The sequence below is a fragment of the Drosophila ananassae genome, chromosome 2L (assembly GCF_017639315.1).
Source record: "Drosophila ananassae strain 14024-0371.13 chromosome 2L, ASM1763931v2, whole genome shotgun sequence".
NCBI classification, from domain to species: Eukaryota; Metazoa; Arthropoda; class Insecta; order Diptera; family Drosophilidae; genus Drosophila; species Drosophila ananassae.
The window spans coordinates 1,856,160-1,873,139 of record NC_057927.1 but is presented as its reverse complement, the minus strand read 5'-3'; the positions used below and the strand labels follow the sequence as shown (position 1 = coordinate 1,873,139).

The 16,980-nt window shown below is 41.4% G+C and overlaps 1 protein-coding gene across 4 annotated transcripts; it reads right to left on the bottom strand.

Moving 5' to 3' along the window:
* Positions 1 to 3,386: 3,386 nt before the first annotated feature.
* Positions 3,387 to 16,324, bottom strand: LOC6500387 (hemicentin-1). Of its 4 annotated transcripts, none has more exons than XM_044714363.1 (17): positions 15,126 to 16,324; positions 14,628 to 14,871; positions 10,415 to 10,917; positions 9,999 to 10,318; positions 9,412 to 9,615; positions 9,197 to 9,348; positions 8,785 to 8,929; positions 8,557 to 8,687; positions 8,194 to 8,353; positions 7,247 to 7,416; positions 7,049 to 7,172; positions 6,834 to 6,994; positions 6,418 to 6,559; positions 6,200 to 6,323; positions 5,766 to 6,139; positions 5,086 to 5,297; positions 3,387 to 4,941 (listed from the first exon to the last, which is right to left on the bottom strand). In XM_044714363.1, exons 3-17 carry the CDS (start codon positions 10,774 to 10,776, stop codon positions 4,702 to 4,704), a joined length of 3,021 nt encoding a protein of 1,006 aa, XP_044570298.1. In that variant the 5' UTR covers positions 10,777 to 10,917; positions 14,628 to 14,871; positions 15,126 to 16,324; the 3' UTR covers positions 3,387 to 4,701. The 4 variants fall into 4 exon arrangements, with proteins under 4 accessions (XP_044570298.1, XP_001953108.1, XP_014766525.1 ...); XM_001953073.4 differs by having other exon boundaries at positions 15,879 to 16,324; XM_014911039.3 differs by having other exon boundaries at positions 16,065 to 16,324.
* Positions 16,325 to 16,980: the final 656 nt, after the last annotated feature.

The following is a 16,980-nucleotide window of genomic DNA, read 5'->3' as shown; positions in this document are numbered from 1 at the left end:
AACCAGAAAACACACTCACAAGCCCATACAATTCCCGGCCTATTAGATGATGTATGCCCGCCGTAATAAGGAAACTGCACACATATAACAAGAATATATAAGGAATACGGGTTCTACGAAAGAATCTGAATTTCACACTAGAGTTGGACGATGGAAATTATCGTTGACAGTGCCCACTACCTACTTGGCGATCCACTTCAATTGAATTAATTGAAATTCTTCGCTCAACTAACAATAAGTGAGCGCTCACAAACGAATCTGTGTGCCTGGCTCATGAGAACTTGTATCTACTTTCTGCAATCACATGTTAAGCCTCATCATTCAGTCAAGATATTTCGTTTTTAGGGCAGCATCACAGTGCTGGGCATTTAATCAGGGGAAAACTTTAAAAATATCTCTGAAAGCCCCCCAGAAAATGCACATAAATACCAATTACCCTGTAAATGGCATGAGATATTCTGCTATTTGTAAATTCAATTTATATAACATATTTAAGAATTAGAAAAACGATCTTTATTGACACGATAACATGTAACTGAAACGTTTCTATATGTAATTGGAATTAATTGGTAACATTTGATCCGATGGGGTCAAAAATTGATTTCTTAACGCTTCAAAAAGAATGAGGGGAAGACCACACCAAAAGAATACTCTAAGGTTAGATACTTAATAGCTTCTTAAATATCATTTAATATAAATACCCAAATAAATATTCAAGTGTAAAGTTCTCAGGAATCTACTAAAATATGCGTTTAATGTTAAGACGCTTTGCAGATTAAATAAACCACGGGTGTCATCCACCCAGCAGATGAGTGTGAGAATCCAAGTAATTTATTTTCCACCTCCCAGGCACCCACATAAATGTATTCATTCATCATCTTCTTAAGCGCCAAAAGTGCATAATGCCAGATTCAGAAGTGGACAAAAATTCAATCTTCCCCAGCATATGGGCATAATCCCCTGGCCACCGTTTTCTTGCTAGGGGCCGGTGGGGTGGCTGGAGGGAGTTGGACTAAGTAGGGAACAGGGGACCGGTCTAATCTATTATGTGCCTGGATCTGATTCTCGATCTGGACAATCTGTTTTGTGTGAAAAGCCGTCGGCGATGGTGATTTAAGATTGAAAACAAGCAGTGTGATAAAATAATCTCACTTGAATAGGAGGCTGCTATTCAGAGGGCGAGTGCTGCGAGTGCTTCTATTTCAATTTTAATTTTAATTTCAGTTTCGGCTTCAATTCGAGGAGATGCGGGACAGTTGAGATGACCGGCTTAGTTAGTAATCAACTGCAGTGCGGGGTGGAAAGTGAAAAGTAGGCGGAGAAATCGCTCTTGTTGTTGCGGAATTGCTGTACCCCCCCACTCACACTCATCGCACACACATAAGGGCGATCGCACACTCACTCCCAGACACACAGAAGCACTCACGCACACACCCAGAGAGCCGAGCTCCGTAATGATTTGATGGTTATTTTCAAAAATCCAACAACTGTCCGCGCGATCACAGCTCAAATCAGTTGTGGAATCGCCCTCGAGCAGAAATGTTCTCCGCGTTCTCGGATCCTCAGCCTGTGAAATAAATATAAAACTAAAAATCTAAGAAGAATAATCTCAAAAAATAGTTTTTTAAGCGGTGCTTCATAAATTTCTGTTCCTGCAAAGTATTTATAAATTTTAATAATCAGATAGAAATTTTATATAAGTATGATTCTATGTATATACATACGTATATGATTAAGCTTCTCTGAGCGGGGTTAAGACCCTTCCAAGACGCGATAATCGCAATCAACGGTCTCGTCGTCGATCGGCAACAGCAATACTACAGAATCTACAGAAGATGCCTCGTCAAAGGCGATTCTCCCCCGCGTGTGAGTCTCTCTCTCAAAGACTGTCTCCGACCCTCTTCTTGGGGCTCTCCAGCACTTATGAATTATTACTTGGTATGTATGCCATATAGATTTTCCACTATCTTCAGATATTTTAAATTTTCGCAATAAAAACAATGCAATGTTTCAAGCTCTCTAAGCTTTTTTTTGCTCACCCCATCCCCCAAAAAAAAAAGGTTTTCTTTTATAACATTTTGTTGGTTCCTCATTAATTGTTGGATCTATTTTAATCCGCAAAAGTGAAACCTAATTAAGGCTCGTGATAGGCACAATAGACACATTTTATGAAAATCAGGAAATGCAACAGATTTGAGCAATAGAGCAATTGCCGCTTGCTAAACTGGACTCAATTAACTAAGTTTTATTGTACTCTGATTAATCTATGTATATTCTAATTTAGCTGATGAATGCATTCAGTGAGCTGTTTATTGTACTCTGTTTGTGCATCTTGGGCTGACAAATTGTTGAATGCGAGCGGTTATAAACGCTGTCGCATTTTCTGCTTTTTGACAAGCACTTGACGCTTCTGCCCCGGCAGCAACAGCAGCACCAGTCATAATCGAGCGATGCGGCAACAATAAGACACACAGTCGTATTGTGTGTAGCTTTATTCGTTTAAATTCAATTGACTTTGAATGCTCCAGCAATGAAAGCAGCAGCAGCAGCTCAACACAACAGCAACATCCAACAGCAACAACACAACAGCAACATCCAACAGGCAGCAGCAGCAGAAGCAGCGATGTTGTCGTCTGTCACGGAGCAATTTTGAACGCTGTCGGCGAATACGGGCATACCGGGCATCGGGCAACGGGCAACGGAAAACGAATGAGGGTCAATTAAGCCAATTTAAATTTAATAAACTTATGTATTATGTGCAAGAGGTTACTAGCCGTATATGACTTGCAATGATACACATCTCTACATGAAAACAAGGAGGAGAATCTGTGAGACAGCGAGGGGAGGAGTATATTTATATTTTCGGGCGAGGGAGAGGACGAGAAATGGAATATTTTAAAGAGACAGCTGCCATACATAAGGTTAAGTATCTCATGTGGATATTAATAACTCAAAACCTAAACGATGAAGTGCATAGTTCAGAATACATTAACCTTGGCTCTTATCGACCCGCACAACGGATGGAGCTGTCAATTATGAGCGATCCATGAAGAAGAAAACACATTCACTCTAATTGGTTTATCATTGCAGAGCATGTACCCTGAAGGGATCAGAGATCAAGGACCCTGGATCAAGGTTCAAAAACATGATACACCCTAGTGCCAAACATTTAGGCCTTGAATTGAGGTATCAGTGCAGAGTACTTAGCCCCAACCATTGGTAAATATTGATTTTATACTTACATTACTTCCTGCGAAGTCGCTTTCCTAAGTACTAGTGCCGCAGGAGTTAGGTTCGTGTCCGCAATACCTCCTGCTGCCCAAGTGCTTATTAAAGCGGCGAGTTGTCCAGCAAAATACAAGGAATACAAAAAACAGTGATTTGATACCATTTAGATATAATTTAATTGTATTAAATATTTCTCCTAATAGTTACAAAAACTAGGCTTGACAAATTATACTAATCTTTGCGTTTCTTATTCGTATTTTAAGGTTATGCTTTTAGGCAGCAATTCTCTAAGATACATACATATATTCATCCAGATGTATTTATACTATCCTCAAGCAGAAATGGTGCCCATTCCAGGGAAGAACTTGCCGCTAATCGCCCATTGGGGCTTCCAGTTCGGGGTTTCTGGAAGGGACACACTCCCTTCGGATCGCTCCGAAGAATTGTACATATGTTGCGGCCTAGCAATTGTTCTATAAATGCTTAATTTACTTCTAGAGGGGCAACACAACATACATTGATACGAACGGTCAATTCGTCCTCACAATAAATTATGAACTATGTACAGTTATCGGGTCTGGCCGGGTCGAGTCCCAACTACCAAATAATAATATGTTGTATGTACACTTTGCTTAGACCGATGCTTAAACTACTTAGGTCTAGTTAAATACACATATGCGGTAGCTATACTTAAACACTCGAGTTAATCGAAAACGAAAATCAATAGGTAATACTTTCATAGAGGATATGGACATGATATTCTCACAAATGCGACTCCCGCAGAACTCTGCCGGGAACTCTGGAAGAGTGCAGGTCCTGTTCAGATTAAATGGATACATATGTTTATACGTTTATTGGTATTCTAATTATGGCGTAAATTAGTTGCATTCGGCTGGATCAGATCGATCAGATTTGGCTCACAACAATGACCAACGGGTTAGCTTAGCGAGCGTTAGGATGTCGGCGATATGTTAAGTTGACAGCGTTTGTCTTCGGAACCCATTTATCTTTTTTTTTTGTATTTTTTTGTTTTTTTTTTTTTGTTGGTTTTTATCGGGATATGCATTAGGTATGAATAGAGAATATGAGGGAAATAGGATATGGATAGTGTGGAAGTGGGATGAAAAGAAGAAATGTTCTTTTAAAGTAGTTTCATTCGCTTCCATCATCACGATTTTTGGGATCTTAATTACAACAACAGATGACAACGATTATTTACAGAACTAGTGTATTGCAGTTACACTTTTGGCATTGCATTAAGTACACAAGATGCTTACGAGCTAGGAGAAGTCTTTCCTCAAACCATGCGAATAAATACGTCTAGCTTCTAGGATATTATTCGATACGATGCGGTACGATAGTACGATACTCATGTATACATTTATATATATATCTATATATCATTTGGTTTGTACACTCAGAAGTAAGTATGTATGTTACGTGTGCGATACGATGCGATGCGATTCGAGAGCTTTATATACAACTTTCCTGTATGCGGTTCGAGGTGGTGACGATCTCCGGTCCGGTACGGAATCGGTACTCGCTCAGCGATGACGTCACCGACGGATTATTCGGACTGAGCAGGCTCACCTCCATCGGCTGGGGCGTCAGGTGGTACGAGGAGGAGGGCGTCGAGGTGCTAACGTTGTAGTTCAACGAACCCAGCGGTGGACTGCACGTGGTAATGCCCTTCTTGTTCAGCGTGGCATAGCTCTGCATCGTTGTATTTACGTGTGTGTGAGTTGTGTTTTTCAGGGAAGAAGAAAATGGAGAAGAAAGCCCCGAGATGAGCACCATGGAATCGCATGAGCCGGTTCAAAACTGCCACCCAAAAAGCTATAAAGCCTCAATACTCACGATCTGTTTGCTGGGCCGGAAGGTGTAGTGGAGCACCTCGTTCCCGGAACTGCTCATCAGTCCGATGCTGGACAGCCCCTCCGCTGCTCCCAAGCCTACGTCGCTACTGCCTTTGGTAAGCTCCGTTTCCCGGAGGTAGTCTCGCTGCATCAGACGGTTCGAGGGGCTGGCGAAGCCCGGAGGGGACACCAGACTCTTCAACGGACGTTTTTCTACGAAAAATTAGGAGTAAGTACAGTTTATCATAAAAAAAATAACAAACAATTTAAATAGTCTATGCTTAAGATACTTAAGTTAAAGCTAAAGACTTAAAGTATTTAATAAAAAACAGTCTTTCTTTGCATATTTTATGTGAAAAAAAAACTTAAATTCTTTGATTTGTTGTGATTTTATTTCAGCATTTGAATAGATGTGAAAAACTAGATGAAAATGATTCTCAGCTTTGAAGAAAGTTTTAAAATATGCAAGAACTTTGGTTGTCGGTCTACTTAAAAACAGAAAATAAATTTCAAGTGAATCGTCACATGAAATTTGAACACTATACTGTCGAAAAATAATTTATAATTGTAAAATGCTTTTATACTTTAAATTTAATTCATACTATTCTTCCTTAATTTTTAATAAAATAAACACACTCTAGGAAAAAGCTTTAATCACTTTACAAATATTTCCACGCTTACCATACTGATTTGGTATAACATCGGGATCGGTATCATCTATCTCCGCCTGGCCATCGGCCAAGGGACTGTGCCGTGTCCTGGCTGTGGAGCGCAGTGTGTCGCCGGACATGGGCACCAGGCCGATGGATGAGCCCTTCAGTCCACCATCTAGGCCACCGCCTCCTCCTCCGCCAGCCCCGCCCATGCCCACATCCCCCAGCGTAGAACAGTCAACCGCGCTGCGAGCATCACAATTGATGGGCAGCAGGCTGTGGTGCGGCTGGTGGTTGCCGGATCCGTCCGTCTGGGTTCCGGGGTGCAGCGGGTCCAGCTGACAGTCCGCCGGAATCGTGAGCTGCGTGTGCTTGGCTACCTTTAGGTTGCTGTCGCTGCGCCTGCAATTTAAATGGGAGGCCATTAGGACGAAGCCGCAGCCATTAGCCATTAGTCCGTACCGATTGGAGAGCCTCCGGTAGAAGGCCGCCACCATGATGCAGAAGATGGCGAGAAGGAGGCCACAGAAAAGGGTCAAACCCGCCAGGAACGGGGAAAGGGGCATCGAGAGTCCGGTCGAGGCACCTGTGTATCCCCAATTAAATTATTGTTACATAATTCCTAATTAGGAGCGGTTCTCTTTCGGCTCTTTTGGGTTCTTGCTTCCTTATTTTCTCACCTGTGAACTTGGCCACGCCCTTAAAGTTGATGTCGTCGATGATTGTGGGCTCCGAACGACCTTTGGCATTGACTGCAAAAATCACCATCCGGTAGGTGGCCGCCTGATCCAGGTTGTCTATCACAAAAGTCACAGGAGTGTGCTAAAAAAAAACAATTTAAAAGGCGTTTAAATTAATTAATTGACTCTCTGGCTTGTGGTATTTTTTTTAAATCTTTCATATCTGTTTCAGTTTTGTATATTCAGTGAATAATTTCTTTAACCAAACCCTTTCTTTTCCTGAAAGCCAACATCCCTTTTAATCCCTTATCGATTACAGAAACCGTCCGATAAACTTGCATACTGGGTCGTTTGGTAATTAGGCCTGAACTTAATTTCTTTTTCTGATCCCTTTGCTTATTAACTGTCTCGCTTACCGAAACCGTGATGTTCCTGGCCAGCCGCAAAGTATTCAGCTCCACCAGCTCCAGCATGAATCCCTGGGGCAGACCACCGTCGAATCCCTCCAGGCAGTCAACTTGCAACGAGTCGACCGACTGATTGGTCACCGAGCAGTTTTGCAGGGGGAACGGACGTCCTGCAGATAGGGTTACGTTAATCCTGGATAAGCCTGACAAAAGGTACTACTTACCCGCTGCCACAATCTGAAATACACAAGGACTCTTCTGCGTTCCAATGGAGTTCTTGCCCCAGCAGGATATCGTTCCGTAGTCAAGGTCTGTACTGGGCGTGTAGTTCAGTCGAGACATGCCAGTCTTAATCGGAAATGAATAGAGATTCGGTTAGCAAAACTTAGGCTCCAAAGTGGCCCACATTGAGGAAATCTTACCTCACTAGAATGCAGGCGGGCGGGTAACTCGGTCTGTTCGCCGGACGAGTTGAAGGTCCAGTGAAAGGAGTCCGCCGGCGGTGAGGCATCCACCTCGCATTTTAGGGGTAGGGTCTCATGCTTGAGGGCGCCCAATAGCTCCTCGTGGTCCGTGGCACAAATTGGGGCATCTATTGGAGTCAAGTGAGTAATTAGAAGTCGTACTGAAATATTCAACGCCCTACTAAGCTGCCATAATCAATGGCAAAAGACTGTGTATGTGTACACTGACAATAAAAACCAATTTTTTTAAAAAGAGTTTACTTAATAGATGGTGTTTAAAAATACAACTATTTAATAGATATTTATAGTCATTGATGAACGGTTGCAATAGTTTTCATTTATGTTTGCAGAACTTCACTTTAATTTTTAAAATAAATTTCCACAGCATAGACCCTTAAACGGATCTGAATTAATACAGTATTCCGAATTTGGCTGCCACATTTAGGGATTGGCGATGGGAGGCCTGAGACCATGGGGATGATAGCGACTTCGACCCAGGCTCTCCTGGTCATTTGGAATATCGTGCAGTGCCAGGAGTCTCGCAGGCCAAGTCTGATTCCGGGAGGCAGGGCAAGTGCCAAGGCAATGCATTCATTGCGCCATAATCTTGGTCATTAACGTGAGCCAAGGGGCCATGGGTTGGGGAAGCGGACTAGGCTCCGGGCTTGGGATTCGGGTCCGACACACCTACTCTGCCTTTTGTTCTTGGCTGAGGGCCAGCATATAACACTGAGCCCCGTACTCTAAATACATTAAGAGCCATTCAAACTCAAGGATTAAATTGGAAATTACATAGACGTTAGTTCAAAGCCAACTTTGGTGACTTTGAGTATGAGGACTTGGGGCGGGGCTTCGGAGGTGAAAGTGGAAGGGGACGATTTGGGATTTGGCTGCGATTTACTTACAGCGTATGCGCAATGTGACCGGATTACTTGGGCCTTTGCCCTCCGAGTTGACAGCTAGGCAGGTGTAGTCACCGGCCGAAGCTCGTGAAACGCTCTGGAGCACCAGGGACTGATCCGACAGGATGACACCCGCTGAGATGTTATGCTGCAACTCCTTGCCCTAGAAATAAAAAAAAATACATATATTATATAAATGCTAAATATATCTTCTATAAGAGTATTTCCTACAAAAGTTTATATATATTTACTGAACATTTTAGAAGTTTAAGCAAAACTATTATATTGAAAAAAAGATTTCTTCAAGTGCAGATAATCACAGACTTGAAAGACATTCGAGGACACATTCTTTAAGGACTTGCTTACGTTATGGAACCAGGACATCTTATAGGGCTTCGGGTTTGCCTGCACAATGCACTCGAAGTATGCGTCGTCGCCCTCCTTGATGTCATCCGGATTCAAAGAGGAGCCAATCTTCAGCATGGTCGTGGGTGGGTCTGTATGCACATAGAACGGAAAAGGCACAAAAAAAAGAGAGATTTTTTTATTCGCAATTAGGCTTCACCCGCTCGCTTTCGCGTTGAATATCCTTACAATGGACAATGAGTCGCCATTTGTCCTCGATGGAGCTGCCGTCGATGAATTGATTTTCTGCCCGACATGTTAAATATTTGCCATCGTCCTCGCGTCCGGGCGTAAACGTCAGTATACTTAGAGATTGATTATCGGGTTCATTAAACTAAAAAAGAAACGCAAACAGAGTCCATTAGGAAATGAATAATGAAACGGAAGCGGACCGAAAGTAACAGTAATGGAGAGAAAAGGCGGTTGAAGGAAAACCAAGGCCAAGCTCCGATATTCAAGCGAAAATGAAAAGGAAATTTGTGGCAATTATAAGCGACGCACACAGTACACAATATTAATTTGTGTTTAATTAATGAGTTCGGGACTTTGCGCATTCATTATGAACCTGGGCCACGCCGAGAACCGTGAACTCCAAACTTACGTTCTTGGTTAGCTTCTTCAGCTGCTTGGTGCCCTTCCACCAGGTGATTAAGGCCGGTGGTTTCGACCCTGAGCTCTTGCACTCCACGTCGTAGGTGCGATCCGCGGAAACAAACCGATCCTTGGTGAGTATGTGCACGGCCATGGGTTTCACTGAAAGGATACTGGATGAGCAAGAGCCCTTCTCGATGGGATCTCCCTCTTGCCAACACTCACGGTTCACATCCAGTATGACGACCTTGTTGTTTGGCGGCATCAGGTTCGTGTTACTGGCCACGCACACCAGCCGGGAGTTCAGGTGCTGCCGGCCCACATTGGGATAGGACAGGTGGTTGATGGTCTTACCGTCTGGGCGCTGCTCGAAGGACTCGTCAATGGCCGTGTTGTCCAAGTACCAAGTGACGTTGGGCCGGGGTCGACCTTTTTGCGGCGAAATAAATAATAATAAATAAAAACCATAAAACACCACACTAAGGGTTAAATTGATAAAATTGGTCTAAAACAATGGTAACAAGCATTTGTTTACTCCTTCATTAGAAAATACAAACTATTTATTTATTTAAATAATAATTTTACAGATAGAAGTCTTTGAATTGGAAATGATTTAAAATTCTTATAAAAATCAAGCATAATCTTTAATGTAAAGATTATAATCTATGTGCCTTTAATTTTATTCATCGACTGTGGAATATTTGAGATACGAAACGTGTTTAGTTTTATGCTAAAGGTTCATTGAACGAATTTATTCACTCTTTATCTTCAATACTTTATCAAAAAATATTTAAATGATTTGCAGTTTTTACCTCCGGAAACCTCGCAGGACAGAACTATGTCGTTGCCTTCGTTGAAGGACTCCACATTTCCGGCCTTCTCATGCCTATTCTGACCGTAGATGATCGGTCTGTCCGGCGGAACAATGACGGTGAGATTAATCTTCAGATTTCTGGTGGGCGAGTTGCGAAAATCTACACGACACCGATAGACACCCTCGTCCTCGATGCGTACGGTGTCGATCCTTAGCTGGGCAGGGTGGGTGGTGCTTGTGAAGTGGGCGCGAGTGCCAAAGGCCAAGGGCGAGGACCACAGACGCGCCTGACCAAATTGTCGACCTCTCACGTCAAAACTGAAACGAGTATAATATTGTTAGAGTATAATATGTAAGACATCAGAGGTTCTTATGTTAAAAAATATTTATGGGCCTCTCTAACTGAATACTTACTTGTAGATGGGTTCACCGTCTCCTTCGCGGAACCAGAGTACCATATAGACGGCGTCGTCCCGCTCCAGAGGCGATATATCGCACGGAAGCATCGCCTGGCGTCCCAGTACACCTTGCACGGAGGTCAGAGGCACTGGACGGTCCAGCTCCTGGATGAGTTCGTCGGGCTCGAGGTACGAGCCAAGCACTAGGCTTATCCCCGACAGCATAAGTAATGGCAGGAGGACCTGTCCCCATGAATTAGAGCAGGGCAAAGGTTGAGGACTCTTCGATTTTTTTCGGATTTGCTGTTTCCAGCCCCGCGACTTATCCCTTTCATCCACCCGGTTTCGGACAATCTGAAAGGTTTCCTCCTGATGCATGATTTTTGCTTTCTCGTTTCTAGAAATTCTCGCTTTGAAAGACTTTTCCTTTGACTTTTCTCATAGCCATCGAGTGCTTGTCGAATTGAAGTCCATCATATGGAGTTAGCGGGCGATAACGGAGTAATGGCTGTCCTTTGGCTGCAAAAATCAGTAATTTAATAAATCAGTCGCAACACGAAATGGTACGTCAAGGCACTAACAATAATTGCATCAATTTGGGTTTAAAATCCTAATGAGCTGCAGTAATCTAGCAACCTTCTTTTTTTCATCTCTTTATGCCAAAGGTTAAAATTTACGTTTAACCACTTAATGAACCAGTCTTATTAAGAGTTTTTATTTATTAATGCTTACCCAACCCAAAGCTATGACATGTTTCTTTAGAAACAAACTGTTAAAAAATAAAAAAAAGATTGTACAATAAAATTGTGAAGATATTTAAAACTTGAGAAACTTGGGAAACAATGTCAGCCATGTGTCCAGCTGAAATATAATGTATATCCTGAAATATACATACATATCAAATACTATTATTTATATGTATACATATGTATGTGACAGTTGGCTTTTTAAAAGAATAGTTTGTAAATTCCTGCTGGCCCTAATAAACGAATCCTTGGTCTCTTTTGAAAGAATAGTTTGTAAATTCCTGTTGGCACTAATAAACCAAAAACATAGATTACATTAACAGAATATGCCACAACATTATACATAATTTGTGTGTTGGCGATGCTTTGATTAATAAAGTCAATTAGAAATGAAAATAGTTTATGGGAAATGCTGGAAGGTATTTGGAAAGCATTTACCATATTTAAAGAAAAGACTCGAAGATAAGGTCTCAAACCAAAACGATTGGCCGACTTCACTTGGCCAGACTCAAGGGCATAAATTTAAATATGATTTTCTTTGTTTTGTTAAACGTGTCCATTGTTCGCTCACCCACAATTAATAACCGCTGTCAATTCCATTCATTTGGCTAATAAATCAAAAGTATTTTAAAGAACAATGCGTTCTGGATTCAGCACTTCCCACACAGTTTTGCGATTCTTAACTATTCGATGAAGTGTAACTAATATAATAGTTTTGTGGCACCTACAGAAAGCAGCTTCTCGAAATGTTAATCATACCACCACAAGCCGATTTGATTCTGAGCTCATGACTAGGTTGGAATTCATGACGCATCTGCGGTCGAGTAGGAACTTAATTTGTGGCTGAGTGTGTCAACGTAATATCTTTAAAAATGTGAAGTCATTTGTTTGGCACATGGCTGACATTGCCAAAAACCAAAAATCAAAACTGACAACATCGTTCGCATGAGGCGAGAAAAGTAAAGTGAGCTTTCCAGATTTTTGGCCAAGAAAGTATGACCACGGATTCGCCTGTCAGTCAGTTGGAGTCGTAAAAGATGATGATGATGATGGCCGGAATGTGTCAGAGCCAAAGGCCAGGCAAATGGCCAAATCCTCCCCATCTACGGGTCAGATCTCCATAGTCGATAACAAAGGGGTGGAAAGAGTTATGGGTCTAGTGGTAACGAATATCCGAGATTCCAGTTGAGATTCCAGTCAAGTGGCATCGCTCATGCTCATATGTCCACTCAAAGTTATGGGCCTAATGCCCCTTTATGGCCATTTAATGTTATAACTTAATTAATTATTACGATATTCCATTTCCCGCTCTTCGAAAAAGCTCCTCATAAATATGCCGTCCACAATTTGCCTATGAATGTGATAGCCAAACACTTGGCCCGAACTCAAGATACAGAAAAAACAACCAAAACAGTGGTCAAAGGGATAGGTTTTCACAAATACTCTTATCAAGGGTATATTGGCTTAGATAACGCATTTTCTCAAATATATCCATGGACAAAGTTATCAACAAAACATAAATTTTCTCATTGGTTCAACCACAAAAATATACTACAAATTACAACAAAAGTGAAACCACACTCAAATTACAAAAATGATAAAAGATCAATCAACTGCTCATTTAATTTCATGTATCTTTTCAATCACCAAACTACCTTTTATTCGATGGATATCCAAGGGTATTTTTAGGGCTATTTGCGACGCTTTGCTCTTAGCCCCTTTGTGTTAGCCACTTTTGGTCATTTCCAACTAAATATTTTGAATGCTGACAAACCGAACTGGCCAATGAGAACCGGTTAGCGGAATGAACTTGAATTCTCCACTATTTAAAATTCATTAGCTTTTATCTGTTTTTATTCCGCCAAAGAATAAACAATGGATGCGTTGATTTATTAATTATTTATCTCGTTTTTACTTTACAAATAATGAAATAATATTTCCATCATGGACAATGCATTACAAAATGCGGCTCTACTGTAAACAAATCGATTTTCCGATTATTTGATTAAAGGTGTGACAGTAAAATTTTAAAAGGCCATCTGGGCTTTGGACCGCGAATGCATAAACAGGGAATTCATTTTACACCTGTAATTTCAATTTCCTACCGCCGGGTGCCACTTAAAGTTGCTAAGCGGTTTCTAATGGAAGCAATTAAAATGCCAACCGCCGCTAAAATCAATCCCCTCTCCTTTCTCTCTCCATTCAGACAAAAACCAACCCATCCCCAGAAGTCGTAAACTTGATTTCTTATGCACCCAACTCGTAGGCCCCATGGGCGCTTTGTTCGCACATGGAGGTGCGAATTTTTCAGCCTGAAAGCAGATCAAAGATATTTGCATACCCCAACAAACTACATACAACTAGGGATGTCGTTTGGACATTTTGTTTTTATGGGGCAAGGAGATGAAGCGGCCACGGTCTCCTCACGGACTCATCGTTTGCATTATTAAGTATAAATAACTCTTTGATGGGCAGCCGGTTGTTGCCAGTTACCCGGCGACTTTGGTTTGTTTAGTTTGCTGGCCATTTGTACAAAACACCTTTAGCTTCTACACGAAATATGACAAGAAATCAACCGAAACCGGTTTCGGCTTTCAATGTAATGTGATTTTTTGTGAGAAACACCCAGAAAAAGCATAAGCACAGAAAAAAATCGTTTAAGGTTAAGGAAATTGTTTCTTAGAAACACATTAATTTAGCATCCTATTCAATAATGAATAAATAATTTACTTTTTAATGAATACAATTACTTTTTACTATTTCTAATTATTAAGCCCCAATCATTGTTAATTCTATGAGTTGGGAATCCCCATTTTATTTAACTTGACCTTTTGAAAAAGTTATGATAGAATATTTTTGTATTTTTAAATCATATCATTTGGTTCTGATTTAAACAAATTTTTCTACCTATATGATTATTATGTATTTATTTTCGTGTGCAAGTTCGTACATCATTACTTTTTAGCATATTCATTTACCGGTAACATATAATTAAGGAAACACTGTTGTTTCAGTTAAAAAAAACTCCTTTTAGGCTTTTTTTAAGTGCAAAGAAAACAACACAGGAAAAGGCGGCAAGGCGGTACGGATACCCATGCCTGAAATGCTAAAAGATATTTTTAAGCCCGGGTTACTGGTCGATGGTTGTCTCTGTTGCCGGTTGCTGTGGTGTTGCTAATTAAGATTACAGACATCGATACTTTTCGGAAGGCAGTGGCACGTACACACACACAGTCCTCAAAATACACATACCAACAAGCATATAGCCATGTCGATTTGTGTGTTTAAAGATGGCCAGAAGCTAAAGCCAAAGCCGAAGCAAAATCAGGCAAAGGCAGTTGATAGCTCCCCAAAGTGCTACATCAACGCCAAGTGACAGCGCCGAAGCTGCCTCCTGGCTTATTAATTATGTACCTTAATTTGCGATTATGCAGATATGCATGAGCATAAATTTTAAGGGAAATAAGCAGCCAGATAACTCACCTGCTAATGTATGTGCATATATGCTAGCCGATTTCATTCAATATTCCATGTTGTTTTTATTGCCTTTCCTGCCCATAGCCCCTACACCATAGGCGAAACTGTTTTAGTTTAGTTTGCTTTGTTTGAATTGGATTTGAGTTTGGATTTGGTTTGGCTTTGTTATGTTTTTGCTTCTATCGAATTTGATTTTATTGCGAACCAGTATTTCTTCTAATGAGCCACAGACACGCCGTCTGAGTTGAATCTGTGATGAAACCGAAAGATAGTAATTGGAGCCTCTTAACGAGCACAAGAACCGATTGTACTGCTAATTGAGCGACATTTACACTGGCACCTCCCACTACAATTTAGTTTTGATTTCGTTAAGCTTACACTACACAAGGATACACTACAACATACGTAAGTATATGTGTTCGTCTGCCATTGTGGCCATGTAAGTGTAATCAAGTGCCGCCGAGGAGGATCTCTCGAATCTCCTCTCGTTTTGACAACTATTACCATAACAAATCAGCGCGCCTGCCACTGACAGGGCCAATTGAACCGCACACGGAGCAGCGATGACAAAAAAATATTTACACGGCACCCGACTATCGAAGGACTGTTTAAGGGAGCGGAATAGGGATTTTGGGGGATGGGTTAGTGGAATGGTGGCTGGGGAACGAGGTATTCGAGCACGAGTCACCAAACAACAGAGACGAGCCCGTGGTTGGGCTATATCCTTGTAGCCCGTATTCTACTAGCTGGTTTTTCGCTTTATTTTTTTTTTTTACTTTTTTTCTTTTATGCCACAGTCGTAAATTCCAATTATCGACGAACTCGAGGCACGGCACCGCAAACCGAGCAGCGAGCCGTGGAGCCGGAGCCCTTCCTTCGAGTGAAGTGGAGCCACTGAAGTGGTGGCAACTGGAGTGAAGTGGAGCTGTTTTCAAAGTCAGCCGCGGCAACGTTTGTTGCTACTTTAGTCGTTCAGGATTTTCATTAGGTTTCTTGTTTTAAATATATATATTGCATATATAAATATTTTGATAATCCTCAAGGATTCTGAGAAAGTTATTATATTGCATTTGAGAGGGGAATTCCATGAATTTAGCTCTTTAGTCTTGAGACTTGAACATCACATTTAGCTTTTGTTTGTTTGGTTTATATGGTGATTAAGTTTTTGTTGCTTTGGGCTTTTTAATTTAATTATGACAAATATTTGTGTAGCTCTGCGAGGCAAACCGGCAAATAGAACTTCTTTTGATGCATTACCACTCGACTACTAGGATGTTAATTGTAGTTATTGGCCCAGTTAGAGGAGCACACTTTAGCAATTGGTTATTTTTATTTATAATGATTTGCATTTATCACTTTCGACGGTTTTTATGATGGTTTTATTAAGCACTTCGGCACTAAATCCTGTATCTGAGTACAATGGCAAACACCTCTTCTACTCACACAGATACTCGAGCGGCGGACGCACTTGCGACTGTGGTGGTGAGAGCCGAGGACACTTGTGCGTGGCTGTGTGTGTGTGTGTGCGGGTGTGCGGGTGTGCGAGTGTGTGTGCGAGGGAGCTCTTTAAACGGATACCCTGAAGCGAACGGATTGGGCTACATTTCCACTTGGGCCGCTCGCGTTTTCCGACAGCAACATGTGTACCGTTATAGCTTCGCGTATCTACTGAATACGCGTATCGTGCTCGGCGAGGTATCCAGTAGATACGACTTCTCGCGACGCTGCTTTGATTTCAGTTCGAATCGAAATTCGGTTTTCGAAAACACAGCCGAAGAGAAGAGCACGACCAGCACACAGCGCACGAAACTTGAAACTTGGCATACGATATTGGGGCGACTTTAACAGAGCCGAATATCGTACAGTGTCTTCGTATCCCAACTGACCCGAACCTTTTGGGCCTTTAAAGCTGGATAAACTACGCACTGCCAAACATGGATTGACAAATTTTCCCATACCCATCCGCCCCGCCCTCCTTGTACTTATTTATGCGTGAAGATTGGCCTGCAAACCGGAGATATTCGCTGCGACGAGCGATAAAAGTTGTCGCTGTAAAAGTAATTAGAGCTAGACACGATTACACCATGTTCTATCAGTCGCCAGAAACTCCCTACTTAACGGATGAATAATTGTTTTGGCCAATATTCCTTGGGCCGGCTTTGGATTGCGCAAGAACTTGGGCAAACATAAAGCCAAACTTTTTGTACTGTTCTTGAAATACAAAGTGTCTATATCGATGAATTTGAAATAAGCTGGAAATTTAAGTCCTGAATTAAGTGAGTAGTTCTTTAATAACTTTTTTATTTAATTATATATGTACAAATTATTTATAAATATTAAAAATTTAAAACGTTTGGTA

Bases quoted from the DNA above. Each gene is read 5' to 3' on its own strand.
- LOC6500387 (XM_032453813.2), bottom strand. From the start codon at position 10,776: ATGCATCAGGAGGAAACCTTTCAGATTGTCCGAAACCGGGTGGATGAA. The intron at 10,319-10,414 runs GTAAGTATTCAG...TACTCGTTTCAG, and splicing joins GACGGTGAACCCATCTACAA to TTTTGACGTGAGAGGTCGAC. The intron at 6,140-6,199 runs GTACGGACTAAT...TTTAAATTGCAG, and splicing joins TACCGGAGGCTCTCCAATCG to GCGCAGCGACAGCAACCTAA.